A 23,615-nucleotide genomic window follows, 5' to 3' on the forward strand; every position below is an offset into this window, starting at 1 on the left:
TGAAATCTGGTCAAATAATTGCAGTTTGCTAGTCTGAACAAATTTCAAGCCCAATCTCCGGGTTTATTTTAATTTTAAGGTCTTGAATTGAAATTCAACGAACAATGTTAATGCCATTGGAAGAAACCTGTTAGTGATTGAGCCAGCTTGACTACTCAACTGAACAAAAATGGAAGAGCTATGAGTTTCTAAAGGCCACAAAATGAAAGCTAAAACAGACCAGGAGAACAAGGTGACGGAAAATTGGGAGTTTCATTGAAGAAGAAACTAACGGTCCCTGAAAATGAAAAAGGTTGGAATGGAATGGTAGGTGAGTTGATGCAGCACTTTGTCTCCGGATGGTGGCCGAAGATTCTGATTGTTAGGCAGAGTGATGTAGACGCCTTTAGTTCTACTATTAACCTATTCAGACTTCAATTGCAGCAAATAAAGGCAAATTTCCACCTTGCTCATCTTGAGACCAAACTAGACTTCAGAAAGTATTGCTCCAAGATTGCTGAGACAACGACATAACGTCATATATGACTATTTCTTTAATTTGCTTTGAGACATGAGCTTATGATGTTTTACTTTTTTAATGTTTGTTCTTCAATTGTTTTCAGAAGAGTTACCAAAAAATGGAAAAGGTTTATAACTATGCAAAATTTGATATCAGAAGAGGAGAGTAACCTTCGTACTTGGTTTGATGATGGACACAGTCAAACTCAGATGAGTAAGCCGAAACCTAGCGGCTTCTATTACTTGAAAGAAACCCTAACCACTGGAACTAAGAGTCCAGCATTCTACCAACGGATTACAAAGCGACTTTGGTTTATTTTGGTTACATAAGAAAAATGTTGAAAGAAGGATGCATATGCTACAGAATGGAACAATAAGCTGATTTTTGGTAGCCAATGAAAGAAGTTATCCTTGGTTTTGTCTCCAATCTTAAAATTGTCAGTATCTAACTGGCTCATGCACTATTTGGCGGCCGACGCAATAAGGTATCTTGATATTATCACCAATGCCTAGATGTCTTTACTTGCTTCTCCTTGGATTTAACCGTTCCCCATTTCTGCATACCGCCAGGGCTGACTTTTCTAGAGGCTTTCTCAAGCAGGTTTGCCGGATTAGCCTCAATAAATTCAGAAAGTTAGCTCCATGCAAAGGCCTTTTGCATATTTTCCATTTTCAGATTTCCCGTTTCATCTAATTTTATATTATTGATTATAGCATGCCTTCAAGACCTTCTCCAGCTCCAGCTCCGGTTTCAGATTCAACTTCACGACATAAGCCCTCGAGTCCATTGGTAATTGTCTCAGTTGCTATCATTTGCATTGTCTTCCTGGTATTTAGCTACTACAAGGTACTAAAACGACTATGCTGTGCATTTATTGCTGCATTATTCTCTAGAAACCAGGTTCAAAGCCAACTTCTAGATGACAGCAACTTTGATAATAATCCCCCTTCACAAAACCAGAGCAATGCATTGGAATCTACAGTTACACACAATCTTCCAATCTCCCAATTCACGAAGGAAAATAAAGAACCACCACGGCTGAGCAACACTGATTGTGCAGTTTGCTTGGGTGAGTTTGAAGAAGGAGAATGTATAAGATATCTACCAAATTGCACTCATGCCTTCCACAGGTCTTGCATTGACATTTGGTTTCAGTCACACTCAAGCTGCCCGCTTTGCAGATCAAGTGTTTCTGATCTAACAATACGGCCAGGATGTTCTGTATCTATGTTCACAATATAGAAAACTTTAGGGAGAGAAGATTTTTTGCAAGACAGGGCACCACATTTCCAAATGCCACACTCTGTGGCCCAAAGAAATTCAGAATTTGATTTGAACCAACAGCTGGTCTATGATAATTTTGAGTAGACAAAACAGATGGTCGAAAGGTGTCAGATAGCGTAGCTGGTAAAGAAAATTAGAGTTTGTATTGTACCAAGGATTTAGAATTGGAATCTGACTTTCAAGAGACAAGAAAGAAAAAAATATGATAGTTTTGTCATGTAATCAAGAAATCTCCCACCCAGGGTCAGTTTAAGATGCCAGGGATGCAATGAATCAACTAACGGAGATGAGTTTACAGCAAAAACTTCTTTAAAACCTTTGAACCTCGTGGTCACTATCTTTACCAAGATAATATTAAGATCCTGTAGGATAAATGGATATGATTTCTTGCAAAAACTTTCTTTGAATTTTTGTAGCAATTCCACGTGAAAACCGCAGGTTCTGCGATCGAAAGTATAAAACATCAAATAACACCAAATATTATGGATCTTCTGAGTTCTAACTAACTGAACTCTGTTGGTTAATAAGATGGTATGGCTCATAGTTGCCATGAAATGATTTAAAACCATTGCACCAGCCGGGAACCAAACCCAGGCCTGAAACATATCATTGTGCTATTCTGCCACTAGACCACTCAAGCAGCTGTATATTGGCCATGGTGCCCTTATATCGTCGAGAAAGTTGCCACAAAACAAGACCTACGTCTAGAAAAGGAAAGACCGACTAATGAATGGATCATTAAACCGAAAATTTCAAACTAAAATTAAACAACCTATTCTCATAAAAGATCAAACATTTTAGGTAACACATTTTGATCTACACTCTATTCAAATTGGTGTCTTTTGCAACCATAACACCTTCACCATGACTGCCTTTGTTATTTGAAATCTTGCCAATCAAACCAGAATACAAATTAAACAGTGATTGATGCTCCGGGATCCGGCAGGGTCATATCTAGTGCAGTAATTTTGAATAAATTACTGCTAGGGGAATAAATTTTACAATAAGTATAAAAGGGCACATTAATCAGCAGCTCTCGAGGAGATTTATATTGGAAGCAGTAGCTTACGTTCGAGCACTGAACCATTTTAAAGAAATGTCAGAACAAGTAAATAAAAAATCACCTTGTCTCAAGTTAAACCACAGAAGATTAACTGGCAATATCGCAAAATTACTAACTTTAAAAGCTAAAATTAAAGCTTCCTGCTCGAAGCCTCAAAATAACCGTCTTTCTCTTTGCAACAAAACAAGATAGCCACCAACTAGCTTAGATAATTCCAATTTTGTTTGCCACATCCAAGGCATCGTAATCAGGTGTCAACCTAACGTACGCCTTCTTTGTACCATCAGGCCTGGATCATGAGAAACATAACCATCAAGATTAATGTCTGCCTAACATTAAAAGCATAAAAGAAGGGTGGAAAGAGGAATATAAAGTGATGAAATGAATGATCATCAAGAAACCCAATTGAAGAATACAATCATAAGCAACTATATATACTTCAGTAGCAAATTTAAAACATCATTGTTCTGAAGCAAGTGGGACATAAAATATGGTCTCAAGACAAGTGGAAGAGGAACAAATAATTAGAAATCCAATAACATGCCTAACTAGTGTATCATTCTTTTGCAGTTCTTCAGATGTAGCTTTGATATATCAAATGTGTTGTCAAATGAATGTCACATAACCTACCGGTTGACAAACTTATGCAGAAATGATTATATCAAACGATAGAAAATCCTGAGCTATGAAATAAATGCTAATGGGAATATAAACTAGCTCGTGGATATGATAATAGTTAACCAGACAAATAAAACTTTACCTGATCAAGGTGTTCACTTTCTTGGCCTGAATATCATACATCTTCTTGATGGCATCCTTTATCTTCTTCTTGTCTGCACGGATGTCAACAATGAAAACCAAAGTGTTGTTGTCTTCAATCTTCTTCATTGCTGACTCAGTTGTGAGGGGAAACTTGAGAATCTGATAATGATCAAGCTTGTTCCTTGGTGGAGCACTAATGCGTGGATACTTAGGGTTCCTATCTTTCTTCAAGGTCTTTGGCCTGTGGAACGTAACCTTTGTTCGGATCTTCTTGGCTTTCTTCTTAAAAGTGGCCCCAGATTTCACTGCTTTCGCAGCCTTCAAGGCCTGTGCCTTTGGATCTGCTTTCTTCTCAACTGCATAATATACAACAATCAACATAATTAATGAACAGAAGCTATAAATACCATTATTAGAATATGTTGTATTCAGGAAGAACTTAAGCAATGCAACTCCAATACCATTGCAAAAGTCATATCCCACACAAGTCACTTAATTCTAATTAACTGCCTCTAGTGATATTCAAGGGGGGCAGCAGTTACATATCCAATCAGACCACATTCACAACATAATTAAGAATACTACAAATACAAACCATAAACCACAATAAACCAAAGGCACAATCCTACAGACTATAGAACAATTAAGCAAAGAATATAAACTTTAAGCTACATACATTTAGCTTGAGAGGCAACAACAACCTCATATCATTTCCAATGAAACTAGTTAATCAAACAAGGAGAAAAATTCCAATCCAGAATCCAAATTTCCAAAGCTATGAAATGAACAGTCATGTAAAAGAACACAAGTTATCTAGCAATTGTCTATTCCCTTATAAATCCAACACCGGCCAAGAGCTAAGCAAAAGAAATACAACAATTAAAATCTCTAAAAAGCGCAGAATAAAGTAAATTTTAAGCTCATTTCGGTTTTCCATAAAGCAAAACAGTAAAGAAGAAATTATTGTTGCATCTATGAATAACCAAACAGGGCCTAAATAAACAAATCAAAAACTAGAACAAGCATTACAAAGAAAAAGGTAGTGAAAGCAAAGTAGTTCAAAATCAGTAAAAGATAACGCCAAATCGACGTACCTTTTGGAGCCATTGATTGCTGCTGCCTCAAACCCTTTTAAACCCTAAACCAAAAAAATAAAAGCTTAATAATATTTTTTAAAAAAAATCGAAAGAGAAAAGAGAAAAATAAGAAAGACACAGAAAGAAAGCAAGACCTGTCGAAGGAGAAGCGGAGGAGCCGTCAAGGGTTTGCTGGGAGGCGGTGAAGAGGAAATTAGGGTTTTATATATAGAGTTTTCGAAATTACTCTAATGTCTAATGGGCTCTGAATAGCGGGCCTACTTAAAAAAAAACTACAAAACAGGCCTCGGTTCGTTTTAAATAGGCGAAATTAAGATCCGGCCCATGTTAATTATGAATATTTTTATTTGGGTAAAATATATAAACGTGTGTTTTTAAAATGGTTACTTAATCATTAATTTTTTTATTTAATCATTTAAATTTAAGTAAGTTTATTTTTTAGTCATTTAGCCATTAATCTCTAATCGCGTATTAATATGTATTAATATGATAATGTCATATAAATTATCAAATATCACATGGTACTATCAAGTCATAAATCTGTAGACTTTACAAACGGTTGATGTGTAGATGATGTGATAATGTTACTTGTACTTGACCACTAACTTGTTATTATCACGTCAGTATGATGGTAGAAACTAATGATTGAATAAAAAAAAATACTCAAATTTAAGTGATTTAATTAAAAAATTTAACAATTAAGTAATCATTTTAAAAATTAGATCATAATTAAGTGGCCAATAATTTTTTTTTAATTTCTTCCTTTATTATTTATTATTTTTTAAGTAAATTTTAATTATTTTATTTTCCTACTAAAAAAATAAATCGGATTCCAATCGAAGTACTTTTAATCTTTACTTGAATTTTGTACTTGTTATTACAATAATATTATTGAATAAAACCATGATTTAAGTTGTTCCATTAATAATTTGATATGTACTCAAATATATATTATACTTGTCAAACAATAATAAACAATTAAAATTTATCAAATGATCAACATTTATTTGATCTATCTATAAGGCACTGAACTAATAATTTCAATGATAAGAATTTAATTTTAATATAATTAATTGCTTATTTCCACATACGAAAGAATAGTGTAATCAGTTTTGATCCAATCTTGAAAATATATTCTCAGAATATATGATAAGCCAAAAGTGATTCTCTTCCATATTTATTTACAATTACTTCAAACTCCGTTATATTATCCATTAATCAGAATCCTAACTCAGCCAAGATAATGCTTATCTGGATATAATAATATCAGCATTTGACTGCTATAAATACCCCGGCAGATTGATAATAGTAGTAGTATTTCTTTTGTTCAGGGATTTTGGATTGTTTTTTATTTTATTGGGTGAAGCAAAGAAGAAGATGGAACTTGACCTTTCTCCAAAGTTGGCTAAGAAAGTGTATGGTGACAATGGTGGAAGCTACCATGCTTGGTGTCCCAATGAACTCCCTATGTTGCGTGAAGGCAACATTGGTGCAGCAAAGTTGGCGCTTGAAAAGAATGGCTTTGCCCTTCCTCGTTACTCTGATTCTTCAAAGGTTGCTTATGTTCTTCAAGGTAATATCTTTAAAAATCTGTCTGTCTCCCTCTTCCATTTTATGTATCTGGGTTTTTGTCTGATTCTATGGTGGCAATATCTTTTTTGTTGAATCTTATGATATATGAGCAGAGTTGGTGTATGATAAAAATACAAAATATGACTTTTTTTTATTGTTCATGTTTTTCAGTGTATATGATCTGAATTTTGTACACTGTTTTATTATAAGGTTTGTTTTGATGGTGGGATTTGGATGGAACTTTCATTTCTTGTTTTTGGGGGTGGGGGTGTGACAAGAAAGGAGTTGATTTTATGCTAGAACTTCTGGTTTTTGGGGATGTTGATGTTCATGTCGATGTATAGGGATGTTGTTTTATCTAGCTTTGATAATTTGGATTGAAATACCAACTGGCAATAGATCAGAGCCAGAGGAGGTGTTTGTAAAATAATAGTGCCGGTCTTTGTTTCTCTAATTGTATTGCAATCAGTTTCCAATTAAGCATAGGATTATTCACTGCAAATCTCTTTAACTTTAGTCTTTCTTTATGTTTGATCTCTTTATTGACTCACATCCTTGATTATGACTTGATTTAGGAGCTGGTGTTGCTGGAATTGTCCTTCCTGAATCAGAAGAGAAAGTGATTGCAATTAAGAAGGGTGATGCTATTGCTCTTCCTTTTGGTGTTATTACCTGGTGGTATAACAAGGAGGACACTGAGTTGGTTGTGCTCTTTATGGGTGATACCTCAAAAGGCCATAAAGCCGGTCAGTTTACTGATTTCTTTTTGACTGGCTCCAATGGTATCTTCACTGGCTTTACAATTGAGTTTGTGAAGCGAGCATGGGATTTGGATGATGACACTGCTAAGGCCCTTGTTGAGAACCAAACAGGCAAAGGCATTGTTAAGCTTGATGCCAATGTCAAGATGCCTGAACCAAAGCCAGAACACCGACAAGGAATGGCCTTGAACTGCGAGGAAGCTCCATTAGATACTGATATTAAGAATGCTGGCAATGTTGTGGTGTTGGATACCAAAAAGCTTCCTTTTGTTGGTCAGGTTGGGCTTGGTGCTGATCTTGTTAGGTTGGAAGGAAACGCAATGTGTTCTCCAGGATTTTCCTGTGATTCAGCACTCCAGGTGACATACATTGTTAGGGGTAGTGGCCGTCTCCAAGTTGTCGGCGTTGATGGCAAAAGGGTTCTGGAAACCATTGTTAAGGCAGGTAATCTGTTGATTGTACCAAGGTTCTTTGTCGTTTCGAAGATTGCTGATCCAGATGGTTTGTCATGGTTCTCCATCATCACCACCCCCATGTAAGTCATTTTTTCGTGATCCTAGAGTTCAATTTAGTCTTTAATATCAAGTTTTACTAATTCTAGGATATTTACTTCCAATGATTTCAGCCCTGTATTCACCCATTTGGCTGGGAGTATTGGGGCTTGGAAGGCTTTATCTCCTGAAGTTCTTCAGGCATCTTTCAATGTTCCTGCTGAGACAGAGAAGGTTTTCCGCTCCAAGAGAGCCAATGAAGCCATCTTCTTTCCTCCACCAATCTGAAGAAACAAAGCTTTCCTTTAGCTCTCTACTAGTACTAGTTATTCTAATAAATGCTTTTTAGTGATTCTTAATAAGATTTTCCTTTCCTTTTTTTCAGATCTTTCATTCATTTTATTTCAGTGGATGATATGATATCAAACATGGTTTAAGTTTTCATATAATGGGTTAATAGTATTTGATTTTCTGCAAATTTTTTTCTTCGATACTGTAATTTAAATAACGGTACGTTTACAATATCCGCTTCATCATAATCACCGTCTTGAAACATAGCAGTAAATGCCATTGCATGGCTGCTACCATCCATTGAACTAGCCAGATAAAATCCTTGAGCTTTACCAACTGTGGAAGAGCCTAATTCATGCCCTTCAGTTAACTCATAATCAATCACGATTGTCATTCCAAACAAGAGTTTTTGTAAGGTAGCTCCTTGTGGGAGCTGACCAGCAGTGACGAATGGGAGTGCTTCGCCATTTGTTATCAAATTGTTGTTATCGTTATTGTTAATTGCAGTGTTAGCTGTTGCACCATTTAAGCCAGGAGAGAAGGGAAAATTTGTTGTTGATGATGCCCCTGTTTGCAGTGATCAGAGGGGACACCACGACTTTTAGGGAAGACGCCTCCATTGGGTTTCGAGAAGGGATTCCATTGACTTGGGCATTTGCAATGATCCTAGCAGCAACTCTTATTGAGCGGAGCCACCAAATATATCATGCATGAAGAATGATAATGTGGGGTGATCGCTTGAGCTAGAGGTTGCAGCCAGGGGGCTGATGGGGTTCCAAGCAATGAAGGTGGGACCTGCTATCGATGCTACGTTGGCTACAGGTGTCGGAACTGGATTGGCTGGTATGGTACCTGGCGGTGGAAGAGGTGGGAGTGTGTCATCATCAGTGAGGACCCTTGCTCCATGGAAATATTTCATGGTGATGGCTAAGAGCAGTAAATGCCCTGTGCCCTTCATTTGCAGCCGTTTGACCATTTAGCTTTGTGAATAGGGGTGCCAGCCCGCGGCGTCGAACCGATTTTTAAGGTCAATTTTTTTATTTTTTAAAAATTAAGTTTTGGGTCTAAGTCGAATAAGAGTAGAATAAAGTAAGAATCGGTGAGGTCGAGTTTTAAATAAATTCATCCAAATTCAATCAGGTATATATATTATTTATTTATTTAATTATATATAAAAAATAATATTTTATTAATTTTAAATAAAATCAAATATAATTTTATATAATATTGAATCAGATAAAATTTAAATATATAAAATAAAAAATTTTATCAAATTAAATTTAAATTATATATATATAAAATTAAATCAAGTTCGTAACGATTGAAACCTCGTCCGACTTCTTACCATTTCCATACGTGGAGCGACAAGTATCGAAGGTTTTTCTTGTTGTTCTAGGCTTGGGCAAAAGGAGTTGTTAAATGTCACTTGGTTGGATTTTGTTTTGGGTTTGCAAATTGTAAGTGGACCTAACTAGCCTATTGGACTTTGACATATATGCCCAATGGGTGCAATTTAAATTTGATGTTGTGTTTGAAACTCAAACCGTAGCCCACTCTGGGTTAGAAGGGCTTACTCGAAATGGGCATTTAATCCCATTTGTGTGGAAGACTAGAGAGAGACTAGGCCATCTTACAGGGTAAAGGTAAGAATGGTCAAGACAAAAATTTAGATTTAATATGATTCATATATTTATATTATATAAAATATTAAAATTTATATATTTATATCATATTTTATATAAAAATTATATATTATAATTTATATCGATACAAAACATGAAATATATTTTTTTATTAAATTTATATATAATTATTATTAAAATTTTAAATTATATCATATTCGTATATTTTATTTATATTATATTTATATTGTATCATAATATATTATTTTAATTTATTAGATCTATTTTTTTAAAAAAAAATTTAAAGATGAATAAATTATTTAATTTTTTAAATTAAAATTAAATGTATCGTATCTGATAATTTAAAATAAATAATTATAAATTATATATTTAAAATGATCTTAATAAATAATTATTAATAAAATTCGAACTCAAAATTTATTCGTAAAAGAGAATAAGCCAATCATTTTATCGGTAATTGTTAGGCTCTTTCTTTAGGACACATGACCCTTTTTTCTAGTATTTTTCTTTTCCGGCCGTCCAAGATTAGTTAAAAAAAAAAGCTGAAGTTACTAAACATTTAAGACCAAAGAAAAGAAAAGGATAGTAGAAAAAAAATTTTCAAATCATCAAAGTGGTCACTGAAATTTCTCAATGCCCTTTTGTCATCTAAGTTTTTAATTAATTACTAAATGATTACCCAATACGGGGTTTTTCATGAACGTAAGATTCAGAAAAATGAATCTTTAGTAGTACACCTAGTTTGACCAATAGCAGAGCGATGCCTTATAAAATCATAAATTTGACCTCTAAAAGCAAAAGCGGTGTGGATGTTTTAATGTGTTGTAATTACAATCCGATTTTTTGACCATCGAAAGAATGTACAACCACCATTCTTGATTCGTCTAAAATTAAGAATGTCGATTTTAGTTAATAAAAAATTTAATTTTTTATCTAAATAAAAATAAAAATAAAAATTACTTTATAGGAATGAAGATAATGATATATATGATTTTAAATTTTTATTTAATATAAAAATAAAAATAAATAATATAATATATATCTTGTATCAATATCTTACATATATATATATATAATAAATAATTTTTTTATTAAATAATATAAATTATTATTTTAAATTAATTAAAATTAAAAATTTTTATTAAATAAATATTTATTCATATATTAATAAAAAAAAACTTTAAAAATATTTTTTTATTTTTTTAAAATTACGAATGTCGAGATTATTTATACTCATTAAATAACAGCAAAGATATATAAGCGATAAATTTAAAATATTCATTAAATATAAATAAAAAATAAATATAATTTAAAATTTTAAAAATAAAAATGAAAAATACTATATTTTTCTCGTGCTTTATCCATTGGCATCTCTTCGCATTGAGAAGAAAAAGTGCACAATAATTTCGTCCCAGGCTAAAATATTCTCTTCTGTCTGACTGCGGACTATTCCACTACTTGCCTCCCTAAATTGTTTATCATGCTCTCACTGCTGTTTGGGGACCAATTATGTTGTTTGGTTTTGCAAAATTTTCCCATAACTATTGAACATGGTTATCAAAATTTTGAAAGATTTCATATGGTAAATGTAGTGTTGCAATCAAATGGTAGCTGCAGAGCAACCCCACCACGGGCTGGGGTATCATCTCGGAGAGAAACAAGAAATTAAAGATTCTCAGAGGCCAGAGGTGCCTGCCTAAGCTAAGGATTTTAAATTTAGAGAAAGGCAAAAAGGAATATTTTGTAGTGATTCCATTTGCTTGCTCCAAGAAATAATCAAGGTGATCAGAAAGCACAAGAGCACCAAACTTCCGCTTTAACTTGCCTCTAAAAACAACAAAGGTTATGACAACAATCTCCAAAAAAGCTTACATTGATTAGTTTACATTACATTTCAAATGTTGATTAGTATCAAAGCATGCATCCCGACAGGAAAAACACACAAACTGCTGATATGTCATAGTTGGCAGTCTACTCCATTAAAAAAAGAAAGATTAGAAAACCCTAGTGTTTTTTTCTTCATCAGTAATTCATTTTCCCCATTGGGGAAGATGAAGATGCTGCTGCTGTTACTGCTGTAGATGGCCAGAGCTGTGCATTTTTCACTCTGGACAAGCTTGCTAGCACGCTTGAGGGAGTTACATCTCCAATTACTGTCACTTTCTTCGTGGCCAAATCTGTACTGAATGATGTTACTCCTGCACAAAATGTGCAAAAAAACCATGGCTTAAGGTATGGTAGTGTATTTTCTTTATGATCAAAACCACTAAACTACTCAAGGACTTACCTTCTATTTTTGAGATATGTTTCCTCACTTTTCCTTCACATCCTTTGCAATGGATTGACACCCTCAAAACCACCACCTGATATTTCAAACACAACAAGAAATAGAACAGTATGATAAAAATGTTAGATGGTGATTTAGCATTCTCAAGTAACACATATCTTTTGGGAACCGTAACTTCATAGCTGTTTCTTATGATCAAAGAAAAGAAGAGAGAACAAAGACCAACCTGGTCACCAGAGCGAGCAGATGAAGAAGACTTTAAGGCAGGAGAATCATTGGAGCTTACATGCTTAGACTTTGCAGGCTGAGCAGGAACCAATGCTGAGACACGATTAGACTCTGATAACCAATCAGTAAAGGGTCTATCACTTAGAAGATATCTAGAGGAACCAGGAGGACTATTTAGATCATGAATATCAGCAGAGCTTTTTCGAAGCACATCACTTGGCTTAACAGAGCTCTTTCTACGCTTTCCATTGTGGCAAGGCCTAGGAATTATAGGCAATTGTGATGAACAAGGTGCATAAGGCTTAGAATTTTGTCGGTCAATAGGCCTATGGCCACGGTGGACCATGGAACGATGGTCCACGCTAGAGCAGATGGCTGTGGAAGCTGAAGAAACACAGAAAAGATCCATTCCTTTCATGTTTGGAGAAGAGAGGGAATAACTTCCGGCGAAGTTTTGCTTAGCTTGAATATGTTATAGTTTTGAGGAAGAAAAACTGAAATAGAGTTAGGGAAATAAGGATCTTCCTAATAAGCCCAACTAATCTGCTTTTAAAATAAGTTGATTAGAGAGAGAGAGAGAGAGAGGGGGGGAAAGAGGGGATAAATAAACTGATCTTAAAATAATTTATGTAATCAAAAGTGATATCTAACATATTTAAGATTCGAATATTAGTACATATATCTCTTTATCTTACCTTCTTTTGTAAAAAAATAAATAAATAAAAGAAAAGAAGCAGCTAGGTCCCACTTGAAGTGTTGATTAATCATACCCTGGGAAATGTGCTTAAATTTGGATATAATTTCAAAGTTGTGATTAGCTTTAGATTATTTTAGTTCCAAAATTTTTATTTTAGGTGGGGTTAAAAAGGCTGGATTCAACTTTGTGTGATATAATTACTACCACTACTATTATCATGGGGGGCTAAAGATTTTGAAACTAATCTAGCTGCTCTTATTATTAACATATCATTGGGTTCATTGAGAGCATGCATTCACAGCTATGTTTGGCTACATCCATCTGTGAAATCTTTAGTGTTGCATTCCCAATCATGAACTAGAAAACTGATATAGTTTTCCTGTATAATTATGGGAAAATCATAACTTTGAGATTAAAACAAAGATTGATAACTTTCGCTGAACTTTTTGTACATGAAATATAAAACATTAGCTAATATTCTAAGTAACCACAGTTCAGGAAGTTGTTCTTTCTAGTGCCTAAATTCAGGGATTTCAATTAAGACAAGACAAAGCAACGGTCTAAAAAACCAGTAATTTACGAAGATCTTCATGCATTAGGACAAGTTTTCGTGCAAAAAAAACCAGAGAGCACATGCAGTTCTCACGTTAACCGGTAATAAATACAACTGAATGGTCATTTTCTTATGCATAAGAATCCAGATTGCTGCTAGAAATGTGATCAGCTCTTAACAGTGTTGAACTTGACCTCTTATAAAAAAATGAATTTCAGCCTTGCAGAGTTATATATTTGATTAAACTGGCATAACTCTTCACATATCTATTTCGAAAACTTGTTGCACAGGTTAAGTTTTTGATAAGAGTGGCGGGGAAGTTGTCAAAAACATGTCATACACATATATTTGACATTGGATCCAGATCAATTCATCTCTTGCATTTTTATGTTAATATAGCATTACTGTTATGAGCTGCTCACAATAACTATGAAGTTAAGTCAATCAACAGTGTTAAAATTAGATTGTTGTAATGATTATGCCTAGGAAATGGCTGAAGTGTTTTCCATCAGAAGGCTGCAGCCTTGAGGGTCGAAGGTCCCTTTTGCTAGACAATGAGTGGATTTGAAGATGTTGAAATCCCAAGTAGCATCATAAATTGCAAACTGATTGGCATTAGAGCCAACCACTTTTATCAACTGGACCCTTTCCCACTCTGCTGCCACTGCATTCTAGGAAGCCTGATATCCTTTTTAACTGCCCTTGGTTTTTGATAGAAAAGGTACTTTTTTCACTTGAAAGAATAACCCCACAAAATTACAGCTTCTTGATCATAAAAAGTTTTTCATGGGGACTCATCTGGACCAAATTATAAATAAATGATGGCAGTGAGCCCCAAAAATGTGAAACAACATCGACTTAATTTGCATTATTACCATATCATTTTGGGGTTTTAAGAATGTTTCTTTTACAAGCAATTAATGAAACTTAAACCCAAGTTGTATATCCAATAAACATGGAATCTGGTTTAGCTAAAAGAGTAATGATCCCAAGCTTTCCAGATAACACTCAACATGAAAACTCCATAAACAATTATGATGAACACTTTGCTTGTATATAAACAGATAAATGAATATAGCTGTATATCCATTTTATACAAACTTTTAAGTTAGCCCTGATTCCTCTCTCTCTCTCTTGTTTTATTTCTTTTCAAACCCTTATCCATAGCAATTCTATGGGGCTCCCTAATTCAAACCATTTTTTAATAATCACGCGTTTAAAGATGTGGGGCTTTAATTAGTCAGTTTTCTTCTTTTTCTCAGCTCTCTTTTCTCTTTCTTTACTCATTTTTTAAATTTATTTTCTTCTTTTTCGTACCATTGACTACATCTACGAAATAAAAGCAGAGAACTGGCTACATGTTTAATGTTTCCAAGCAGTTGCCTCATACTCACAGTCCTGTTACTCCTGCAAAAGAATTCAGTTAAATTTATAAATCTTTCTTTTTCTTTACAAAGCAGTTCTTTTGTTTATGATAACGTTTAGCCTTTTTCTTGGTAAACTTTCCCTATATATATCAATACTGAAAAGAATCACCGATCCCATATGCATTTGCTGGTTTATAATTTAATAATACGATCAACCGGTAAGTGCTTTAGCAAGGAATTGGTTGTATTTACAGGTGTAATCGATCAAGTTTGAGCTAATATAATATCACGTTTGAGCTTAAGTTTGGTTTGAAATTCAACTCAAATTCGATCAAAATTTATTTTTTTTACTCAAACTCGACTCAAGATAAAAATCGAGTTACTCGAACTCGTTTCATTAGACTCAATTAATCAAGTTAACTTAATATATTGCCCAGCAACATTTTTGAGACTCGAACTAGTAACTTTGGCTCTGATATCACTTACTGAAAGATAAACCACACATGAGAGCACATCAAAGCCCATACATATATATTAGACTCAATTAATCAAGTTAACTTAATATATTGCCCAGCAACATTTTTGGGACTCGAACTAGTAACTTTGGCTCTGATATCACTTACTGAGAGATAAACCACACATGAGAGCACATCAAAGCCCATACATATATATTAGACACCACTTGGGGCTAAAATTTTAAGCTATTAGGTTCTTGAGTAATTTTAAACTATTAAGTTTTTAAGTCTTTCATGTATATATAGGACATTTCATTCAAATTTTCTAATAATATGAGAGTTTTTAATCACATGTAAACCATATTTCAATAAAAATAAGTTTAATTTTTATATTCGACAAAAATTCGATTATTTGTGTTTGAACTCAAACTTGAGTTGAAATAATTTATTAATTAAAATAATAAAAATATATTTAAATAAAAAAACTCGATTAGGTTTGCAAACAATTCGAACTAAGTATAAGAATGCTCAAATTCGATTAATTCGATGAATAAAACTATTCAAACCTGAACTCGAATCGATAATAATTCAATCGAATTCAAATTTTATTTGAATCGAATCTAAATAATTTTTTAATATTAATATATCATTTACAACTTTAATTGCTTCAATCACCGTCATGGTTGGAATAGCATGTCAAACATCTCATCCTGGAGACCCGTATATTATTAACCTAAGATGATATCAGAAGTAGAATTGAAAAGGTTGATTTGCATATCAGATAGATCTTGGCTTGCCTAAAGGTCAGGGTTGGTGACCCAGGTGTCCTCATGTTACCATCTCAAGCTAAAACCTGCGCAATCCATGGCAACAAGAAAGCACGAAGCTGAGCGGAAGGATCAGCAGGATCCTGTCAACATATTTTTCGACGGCGCAACCAAAACCAATTGGAATGGGGACCAAACAAAGTAATGATGTATTTGCTATTAAAGTTAAAGGTTTGGTTTAATTCCTAATTAAACCCAAAAAAGAGTGGGCTTCCATGAAACCAGAACACTTTCAAAACCCTTCAAGAACTCGGCCCAAGACAAATGAAAGTCCAATTCTCACCTCTGTTGCAAATTAGGGTTGTGGCAAACTGCTATTAAAACAGCAAAGCCTTCACCTTTGCTCTCTTCAGACCATCTTTAGTACAGAGAGAGTAAATAGGCAGACAGCAATGGGTAACGACAAAACGAATCGAAAGCCCTTTTTTTTTTGTTATTGTTAATTTTGTTAATCTCTTTTTTTATTTTGTGCATGTTTATAGCAAGGATCAAGGTACACGAGTTAAGGAACAAATCAAAGACAGAGCTGTTGAGTCAGCTCAAGGACTTAAAAGCTGAACTTTCTCTCCTTCGTGTAGCCAAGGTCACTGGTGGTGCCCCCAACAAGCTCTCCAAGATGTAACTCAATTTCTTCTTTTCCTTGTTGGGTTTCCATTTTTTATTGGCATGGATTTTGATTTTTTTGGTGTTGGGTTTTTAGTAAGGTGGTGAGGCTATCCATTGCTCAAGTTTTGACGGTGATATCCCAGAAGCAGAAGGCTGCATTGAGGGAAGCCTATAGGAAGAAGAAGTTTTTGCCTCTTGATCTCCGTCCCAAGAAGACCAGAGCTATTCGCCGCCGCCTTACCAAGCACCAGGTTAGCTATGGATCATTTCCATTTTACCTTTGTTGTAGTATGGCAGCTTTTTTTATTTAATTTATTGGCATGTTATGATTTAACTATGTTTATTTTGTATATGAAACTCAAAAGTTACTATTTTTGTTGTTATGAACATTTCTAGATGCTTTTATTTAAGTGAATAGTATTTCAATTTGGAATTTTTTGTAATCTCTTACAAATGAGGGAGTATGTATAAAAGTGAAATAATCTTGATTTGCACTATGCTGATGATCAAATTAAAAGCTTTCATTTTTTGAGATGTTGCCAAAGCTGTTAATCTAACTCGCTTCCCTTGAGGCTCAGTCACCTTGCTGCTACCTTTTCCAGCCTTGACTTACTCTAATTAGTTTCATTTATCCATCACCAGAACATTCTTGAACTTAATTCAAACTTTGGCTATTCTGAAGGCTCAATGCCTTGTATGAAGCATCTAACTTTTTCTAGTCAGCTAGTGAGTGGTCTTAATTAATGCTTTCTTTTCTATGGAGAAAAGTTGAACTTACCCAGGATATAAATTTATGTATAACACGCCTTTTATTAAGAGTTCCTATCATAGTTATGTTTTTGTTTAGGACGTGTTCAGGAATAAAAGTGCAATTGTAATGATACTTTTTAAGATATCTTCCTCTATTTCCCTACAGAGGTTGAGCTTGTCTCTAATAGTTTCTCATATTCAAAAAAAAAAAAAATGTTGATTTCTGCTCTTAGATTGGAATAAATTCTATTTCTCAAGTTGTCCATATTCTACTAAACAGTCTACCCCTTTTACCACCTTGATCAAGCTTTCAAGTTGATGAAACTCCAAATGGGTCTATCGGCTTCTTTTGTGTGCCACCTCATTGATCTCTCTTAAATTTGTGGATTTTATCAGGATAATGTTTTAGGAACATGAGGTTCTTGAGTTCATCTGGCTTGGCTAATGGTCTAGATAGCAAAAGTTTGAAAGACCCAATGAAATAGAATAAGTGGAACAACCACATGGATGATGAATTGTTCAAATAATAGCTACTTGTTGAACTGGAAAGCTGTTTGATGAATCTTGCCACCAGTTTAAGTTTAATACTCATCAACTTTGGGTCATATTTTGTTGAGGACTTGTTTGTATTTTCTAACTATGTGTAAAATTTTATAAATGCTCTCTGCTTTCTCCTAGAACATATTTTTCTATCTTCCTTGCTACATTTAATTACTCTTTTGTTCTTTGGGCACAAGGCTCCATGATGGTTAATTTAATTCTGTTGCTTCTGATGTTGACCTCTTGCATTTTGTTTTATGCAGCAATCTTTAAAAACAGAGCGGGAGAAGAAGAGGGAGATGTACTTTCCCATGAGGAAGTATGCCATTAAAGTGTAATCTTGAGATTTGACTTAGGAGGGGATACTTTTGTGTTAGATTCGAAGTGCCTGCTCCAGGATATTGTTTAAATTTTGTGTTGTTGAATTTTCATTTCCTTCATAACATTCCATTTTACCTTCCAACTTTCTTACTATTAAGAATTATTGTAATTTAAGGAATTTTGATCTGGTTTTTCTTTTAGAGTTTAGGGTTTTATCATGCTTGGTTGAGGCAAATTGAAGGGTTAATGAGTAATGTTAAACACACACAGGGAAAACCTAAGATCTTAATCCTAACTCTTACTGTCTGGCTGTGTTCTAGTCAACTTCAAGTAGAAAATATTATCCAAGTTTTCCAGTCTTGAAAGATTCCTGTAGGTGAAGAGGATTATATGTGGTAAAATGTGTTCACAAGAGGAATAAAGAGTCAAAGAGCAAGATGGCCAGAGCCAAAGAGCAAGATGGCCAGAGCCCTCTTGCAGTTCTATGTTCTTTACATTTAAAATCTCATGGAAACTGGGAGTTGGCTAATGGCTAGCAAATGAACAAGAATATGAACGACAAAATTAAAGTGGACGAGCTTAATCAATGAACCATCATGATTGTAACAACAATCTGGTATCGTTAATGCTCCTGAGACCTGCCTACTTCTTTGACTGGAAACCAGTTTGGTTGGTATCATTATGGATCGCTTTGGGTCGATCCAATTCTTTTTTGACAACATTTCACTCCAAAAGAGAACAAAGTACAGAAAGCAAGAAGATGAGTCAAAGATTAAGCCAAACGATCAAAATGGGACCGAAAAAACCCAAGAAAGCAAAATGAGCCGACCACAGTGGGAGTCGAACCCACGACCTTTTGATCCGAAGTCAAACGCGCTAATCCACTGCGCTATGCGGTCATTATTTGCTGCATGTATGCCATAGTAAGCATAGATATTATTCTTACACATGGTTTGATTAATGAAAATTTTTTATCAATATTCACTTAAACGGAGGTCAAAAAATTATTGATAATAATTTTAACAACATTTCTCTGATCTTTTTACAGACACTTACAAGTACAAGCAAATATGATTTTTCTTATAGTGGATCTAAGCCTTTTGAGTAACGATCATGTCCTTTTCCTTTTCCTTTTGCTAAATTCGGAAGCTTAGATTTTAGGCAACAATCAGTATACTTTTCCTAGTAACAATGCATCTTTTCAATGTAAACAACAACAAAAAATAATCATATCAGTTGAAGTATTATTAAAGTTGATATTTAAAAAATATGAGAAAGATTCAAGAATAAATTAAAAAGTTAAAAAAAAAGGAAAATAATTAATGAAGGAAGGCACGCAAAGATTCACAACAAGATTGTGTTTTAACTACATTTGCAAAAAAAAAAAAGACTTCATATATTTATATTCAATGGCTTTCATTTAGGGTTTACAAATCTTGGGAGAGATTGTTCTAACTTGGTTTTGACATATATATATATGACTTTAATGTTCACATTTGTGGACATTTTAGACAATGTCTTAAGTAGTTTAAGTTGAATCATTTAGAACTGGTAAACTTTCTTAAGCGCAAGAGTCCTTAATTATAATATGGAGCTCCATATATGCCATTATTCTTAGAGGATTAATTTCAAATCGATTTTGACAAATAAATGACCCAAGACTCGAGGGTTTCAAATAATCTCCCTTTTGTGAGATCGATCCTTTTCTTCTTAGAAGCATCCTATCATTTACATATGGTACTTGATTTATGTCAATCATTCATAAATAAAAAATCAAATTCCAAATTTAAGAAATTACGTTTAATTTCTCAAAAAAAGAAAAGGATGGGGAAGACTTTTTTTTTGGGGGGGGGGGGTTGGCTGTATACATGAAAAAGGAATGACTAGTTGTGAAAAATTTTGAAAAAAATCAAAAATTGATTTGAAATAGTATTATTTAGTTTAGATCGAGTTTCTTTTTTATTTGGTTTGATCAAATTTAAATATTAAATATATATTAAGTTTGGATAAAATTTCGGATCGAAATATAAAAAAAAATCGAACTGAATCAAATTATATATTTTTATTAATTTTTATATATTTTTTAAATTTTTGTAAAATAAAAATAATTATTTTATATATAAATCTATTTAAATAATATATAAAAATTTAAAAATTAATAAACCGAATTGATAAAATTTAGTTCAGATGAATTGACTTTAAAAAATATTAATTTAAAATTTAAAAATTTATAATATCATACATTATTTAAAAAATTGAAAAAAATCTGATCTATTTTGACCTCTAGGTTTGACCAGTAACGTAATATGTCAAGCATGCTTCAAACCACTTGCAACTAATGCATGCTTTTTCAACAGGAATACAATTAAACCGAATAAAATTCATAAATTTCTTGAAATTAAAACCTGGGCCACCAAAAGTGAATCATTCAAAGGCTGAAACTTTGGTTGAATAGTTCTAAATATTAATATAAAGTTGAAACTGTTGACATTGCAACAATCTGAACAATATCAATCAGAAATGAAGCTATGGAAAGTAAAGAGCAATAGAAATGAAGCTCTCAAACATATTTTAAAGAATTTTTTTTAATGAAATCTTCCAATAAAACAATCCTTGCAATCTTCATTATTTGAACAGTTCTCAATTAGACCCATTTCGAATGAACTCTTGGGTCAAATGTCAATGCTTTTGACTTTGATCATTTGGGCGTAATCAGTTTGAATTAAGAAGAATAAGAAGAAGATTATATATATAATATATTAATCTTTTTCTGATTTGTTTAATGGGTCGCACACCAATCATGAAACAGTTAATTATATTCTTATTTGTTTGGTCTGTCAAAAACTGAAAACTGACAGCACCGGTGGGCGTTGGAGGCCTGCACTTTAAAACGTTATTTGTTTTTCTTTTAATTTATCATTTACCGTCAAACGTAAAGTTAAAATAAAATATAGACAAGTCAATTTAATTATTTGTATATTTTTATTATATAAAATATTAAAAATTTATGTATTTATGTCGTGTTTTATATAAAAATTATGTTTCAAAATTTATATAAAAACAAAAATATAAAATATATTTTTAAAAAATTTAAAAAATTTATATATATAATTATTATTATTTTATAATTTCAATTTAAAAGAAAGCAACCTCATGAGCCAATAGCTCAAAGTTATAGGTAAGCAATTGATTGGTTTAGTGATTTGGTTTAAAAAAATCAATAATTGATTTTTATTCAACAAATAATCAAATTGATTGAAAATTTTTAAATAATCGATTATAATCGAACTGATCAAAATCAATTTGATTTGATCAGTTTGGTTAAATAATCAAATTTTTTTATTTTTTATTTATTATAAATAATTATTTAATCATAAATTCAATTCAATAAAACTCAAATTTAAATATCATTCAAACTAAATCACTAAAGAATTTAATAATTTTAACAATATTTAATAAATAAATAAATAAAAATAATTATTTTAATTTTTTTACTTTTACTTATTAAAAAATTGATTAATTCGATCAATTCGATTATTAATTTTAAAAATTAAAAATTGATTGAATTAATTAATTTAATCGATTTAAAAAATCAATTATAAATAAAATCAAATAAACTGAATAAAATCAACTAAATTTATTCTATTTTAATCAATCTAATAGATTTAAATCCACTTTTGTTTATCATTACTCAAAACCACATTGTTGAAATCAAGTCAAAAGTCAAAATGATTAGGTTTATGTAATAAAGAAACCCTTGCATTTTAATTTTTGTTTGTTTGTACACTACTAACTCCTCTCCTCTCATCAAGGAACTGATCAAAATCAAACAAGAAGGGTAGCTTCAACCAAAAAAAAAAAAAAGTGAGAAAGAATATTCAACTGATTACATTATCTAATAAATTATGTTGGCATAGAGTAAAATAATACCATGGTCTCAACTTTTGACCTGATCAACCCAATCCATTTTGAATGCAATTATAAAATATTTTAAAATTAAATTGTATTTAAAATATATTATTTATTAATTTATAATATTTTTTTAATCAAATCTAATTAAAAAAACTATGTTAAGGCTCGACGGATAATCCAATTCCGTAAACACATTTTACTTGAGTGTTACATGTGATAATTCCTCTTTGTAATCATGAGCACTCTTCTCACCAGTTATGAAATAGTAATTATTTTTGAATGATTAATGGTTACATGTGATAAATCCTCTTTGTGATCGCCTTTCAAGCTAGCCACCAACTCTGCATCAGCGAATGCATCATGCTGTCTGTTTGATGATAAGCTTCTGCATGGCCAACCCGCAAAAGAGATGTCCATGCTAAACTCCGAGTCGAGGGTCAGAATTTTGAAATTATAAAATAAAAAATGGACGATTAAAAATAAAGATAAAGGATATTTTTTATGTTTATATCCTAACGTTTAACTTAGAAGTCAAAATATAAAGTGAAAAGGAGAGAAAAGTAAAAGAGTAAAAAACAATAAATAAATAAATAAATAATAAGATAACTCTATTTATATATAAAAAGTTAAAAATTTATAAAATAAAATAATAATATAATTAAATTAATATAACATTATATATGTCAAATCAATTTAAAATTTAAAAATACATTTAATTATATATTGATAATTTTTAATAAAAAAATTGATTTACCTTTCGAATCCAAAAATACCCCCAAGAAAAAAAGAAGAAATAGATGAGAAAGTGAGAGCTAAGTCACCATCGCCATGACCCACGACCGCAATTGGCAATAACGTATATATTTGGTGATGTAAAACAAATTAAGCTACAATAATTTTGACAAGGACGACAGCAATTTTCCTTTTGCCACTTGCTGAACCTTTTTGCTATAATATTCTCTATTTACCTATTATCTGATGTGCATGTGTCACGCTAAGCTCTCTAATAAGAGTAAATAAGATATTTCAATCTCACATAGAATATGAAAAGATAGTTATTGAGGTATAAAATGATTTACATCATTTTTTTTATAAGATATTTTTTATCGGATAAAATTATGATGTTAGAGAAATCAAAAAGAATAATACCTCACAAAAATATGAATCGTGATAATTATATTGAACTGAAATATCAAATGAATGTATATCCGAGTCTTAAAACCGTACGACCCTAGAGGTTGAGTCTCGACCTATGATAAGTGATATTAGAATAGATCTTAGATTGTTCGACTCATGTCAAGCTCCTTGAAAGAAGTAGACAAGATGAACAACCTTCGTGACGAAGGCATCACGAGGTTAGTAAACAGTACTCCAATCTCACATTGAACATGAAAAGGAGGTCGTTGGGATATAAAAGAGTTCGCATCACATTTTTCTTATAAATCATTTTTTATGAGATAAAATCACGAAGCTAGAGGGGTCAGAACGGATAATACCTCATAAGGATGAAAATCATAATAAATATATTGATCTGGACGTCAGATGAATGTATGTCTGGGTCTTGAAGTCATATAAACCTAGAGGTTAAGTCTCGACCTGTGATGCATTG

General features: G+C 32.5%; 4 protein-coding genes, 1 non-coding gene and 1 pseudogene across 6 annotated transcripts; 2 read left to right on the top strand and 4 right to left on the bottom strand.

Moving 5' to 3' along the window:
• Positions 1 to 2,805: 2,805 nt before the first annotated feature.
• On the bottom strand, positions 2,806 to 4,942 carry LOC111301428 (large ribosomal subunit protein uL23). Of its 2 annotated transcripts, XM_022897055.2 has the most exons (4): positions 4,840 to 4,942; positions 4,703 to 4,746; positions 3,607 to 3,964; positions 2,806 to 3,135 (listed from the first exon to the last, which is right to left on the bottom strand). In XM_022897055.2, the coding sequence occupies exons 2-4, from the start codon at positions 4,713 to 4,715 to the stop codon at positions 3,051 to 3,053; spliced, it is 456 nt and encodes a 151-aa protein (XP_022752790.1). In that variant the 5' UTR covers positions 4,716 to 4,746; positions 4,840 to 4,942; the 3' UTR covers positions 2,806 to 3,050. The 2 variants fall into 2 exon arrangements, with proteins under 2 accessions (XP_022752790.1, XP_089600980.1); XM_089744854.1 differs by lacking the exons at positions 4,703 to 4,746; positions 4,840 to 4,942 and having other exon boundaries at positions 3,607 to 4,004.
• Positions 4,943 to 6,015: 1,073 nt separating this feature from the next.
• LOC111302169 (glutelin type-D 1-like) lies at positions 6,016 to 7,977 on the top strand. Its single transcript, XM_022898109.2, has 3 exons — positions 6,016 to 6,278; positions 6,853 to 7,573; positions 7,664 to 7,977. Exons 1-3 carry the CDS (start codon positions 6,083 to 6,085, stop codon positions 7,815 to 7,817), a joined length of 1,071 nt encoding a protein of 356 aa, XP_022753844.2. The 5' UTR covers positions 6,016 to 6,082; the 3' UTR covers positions 7,818 to 7,977.
• On the bottom strand, positions 7,863 to 8,796 carry LOC111302170 (dirigent protein 10-like; annotated as a pseudogene).
• A 2,476-nt stretch (positions 8,797 to 11,272) lies between these two features.
• LOC111302171 (protein SODIUM POTASSIUM ROOT DEFECTIVE 3-like) lies at positions 11,273 to 12,445 on the bottom strand. Its single transcript, XM_022898110.2, has 3 exons — positions 11,977 to 12,445; positions 11,751 to 11,826; positions 11,273 to 11,661 (listed from the first exon to the last, which is right to left on the bottom strand). The coding sequence occupies exons 1-3, from the start codon at positions 12,394 to 12,396 to the stop codon at positions 11,486 to 11,488; spliced, it is 672 nt and encodes a 223-aa protein (XP_022753845.2). The 5' UTR covers positions 12,397 to 12,445; the 3' UTR covers positions 11,273 to 11,485.
• A 3,714-nt stretch (positions 12,446 to 16,159) lies between these two features.
• On the top strand, positions 16,160 to 18,272 carry LOC111302173 (large ribosomal subunit protein uL29-like). Its single transcript, XM_022898111.2, has 4 exons — positions 16,160 to 16,273; positions 16,360 to 16,495; positions 16,578 to 16,734; positions 18,037 to 18,272. The coding sequence occupies exons 1-4, from the start codon at positions 16,270 to 16,272 to the stop codon at positions 18,109 to 18,111; spliced, it is 372 nt and encodes a 123-aa protein (XP_022753846.1). The 5' UTR covers positions 16,160 to 16,269; the 3' UTR covers positions 18,112 to 18,272.
• Positions 18,273 to 18,919: 647 nt separating this feature from the next.
• On the bottom strand, positions 18,920 to 18,993 carry TRNAR-UCG (transfer RNA arginine (anticodon UCG)). The gene has a single exon. It is a non-coding gene; the product is annotated as a tRNA-Arg (tRNA).
• Between the last annotated feature and the right edge of the window lie 4,622 nt (positions 18,994 to 23,615).

This window comes from Durio zibethinus, chromosome 15 (genome assembly GCF_047325235.1).
Source record: "Durio zibethinus cultivar Kanyao isolate XHJ-2024 chromosome 15, ASM4732523v1, whole genome shotgun sequence".
Taxonomy (NCBI): Eukaryota; Viridiplantae; Streptophyta; class Magnoliopsida; order Malvales; family Malvaceae; genus Durio; species Durio zibethinus.

Excerpts from the sequence above, each read along its gene's own strand:
- LOC111301428 (XM_089744854.1), bottom strand. The coding sequence starts at position 3,989 with ATGTTGATTGTTGTATATTATGCAGTTGAGAAGAAAGCAGATCCAAAG. Across the intron at positions 3,136-3,606 it reads AAAGTGAACACCTTGATCAG|GCCTGATGGTACAAAGAAGG; the intron begins GTAAAGTTTTAT and ends CTCATGATCCAG.
- LOC111302171 (XM_022898110.2), bottom strand. The coding sequence starts at position 12,396 with ATGAAAGGAATGGATCTTTTCTGTGTTTCTTCAGCTTCCACAGCCATC. Across the intron at positions 11,827-11,976 it reads CTGCTCGCTCTGGTGACCAG|GTGGTGGTTTTGAGGGTGTC; the intron begins GTTGGTCTTTGT and ends TTGAAATATCAG. Across the intron at positions 11,662-11,750 it reads ACATATCTCAAAAATAGAAG|GAGTAACATCATTCAGTACA; the intron begins GTAAGTCCTTGA and ends CATTTTGTGCAG.
- LOC111302169 (XM_022898109.2), top strand. The coding sequence starts at position 6,083 with ATGGAACTTGACCTTTCTCCAAAGTTGGCTAAGAAAGTGTATGGTGAC. Across the intron at positions 6,279-6,852 it reads GGTTGCTTATGTTCTTCAAG|GAGCTGGTGTTGCTGGAATT; the intron begins GTAATATCTTTA and ends GACTTGATTTAG. Across the intron at positions 7,574-7,663 it reads TCCATCATCACCACCCCCAT|CCCTGTATTCACCCATTTGG; the intron begins GTAAGTCATTTT and ends CAATGATTTCAG.
- LOC111302173 (XM_022898111.2), top strand. Across the intron at positions 16,496-16,577 it reads CCCAACAAGCTCTCCAAGAT|TAAGGTGGTGAGGCTATCCA; the intron begins GTAACTCAATTT and ends TTGGGTTTTTAG. Across the intron at positions 16,735-18,036 it reads GCCGCCTTACCAAGCACCAG|CAATCTTTAAAAACAGAGCG; the intron begins GTTAGCTATGGA and ends TGTTTTATGCAG.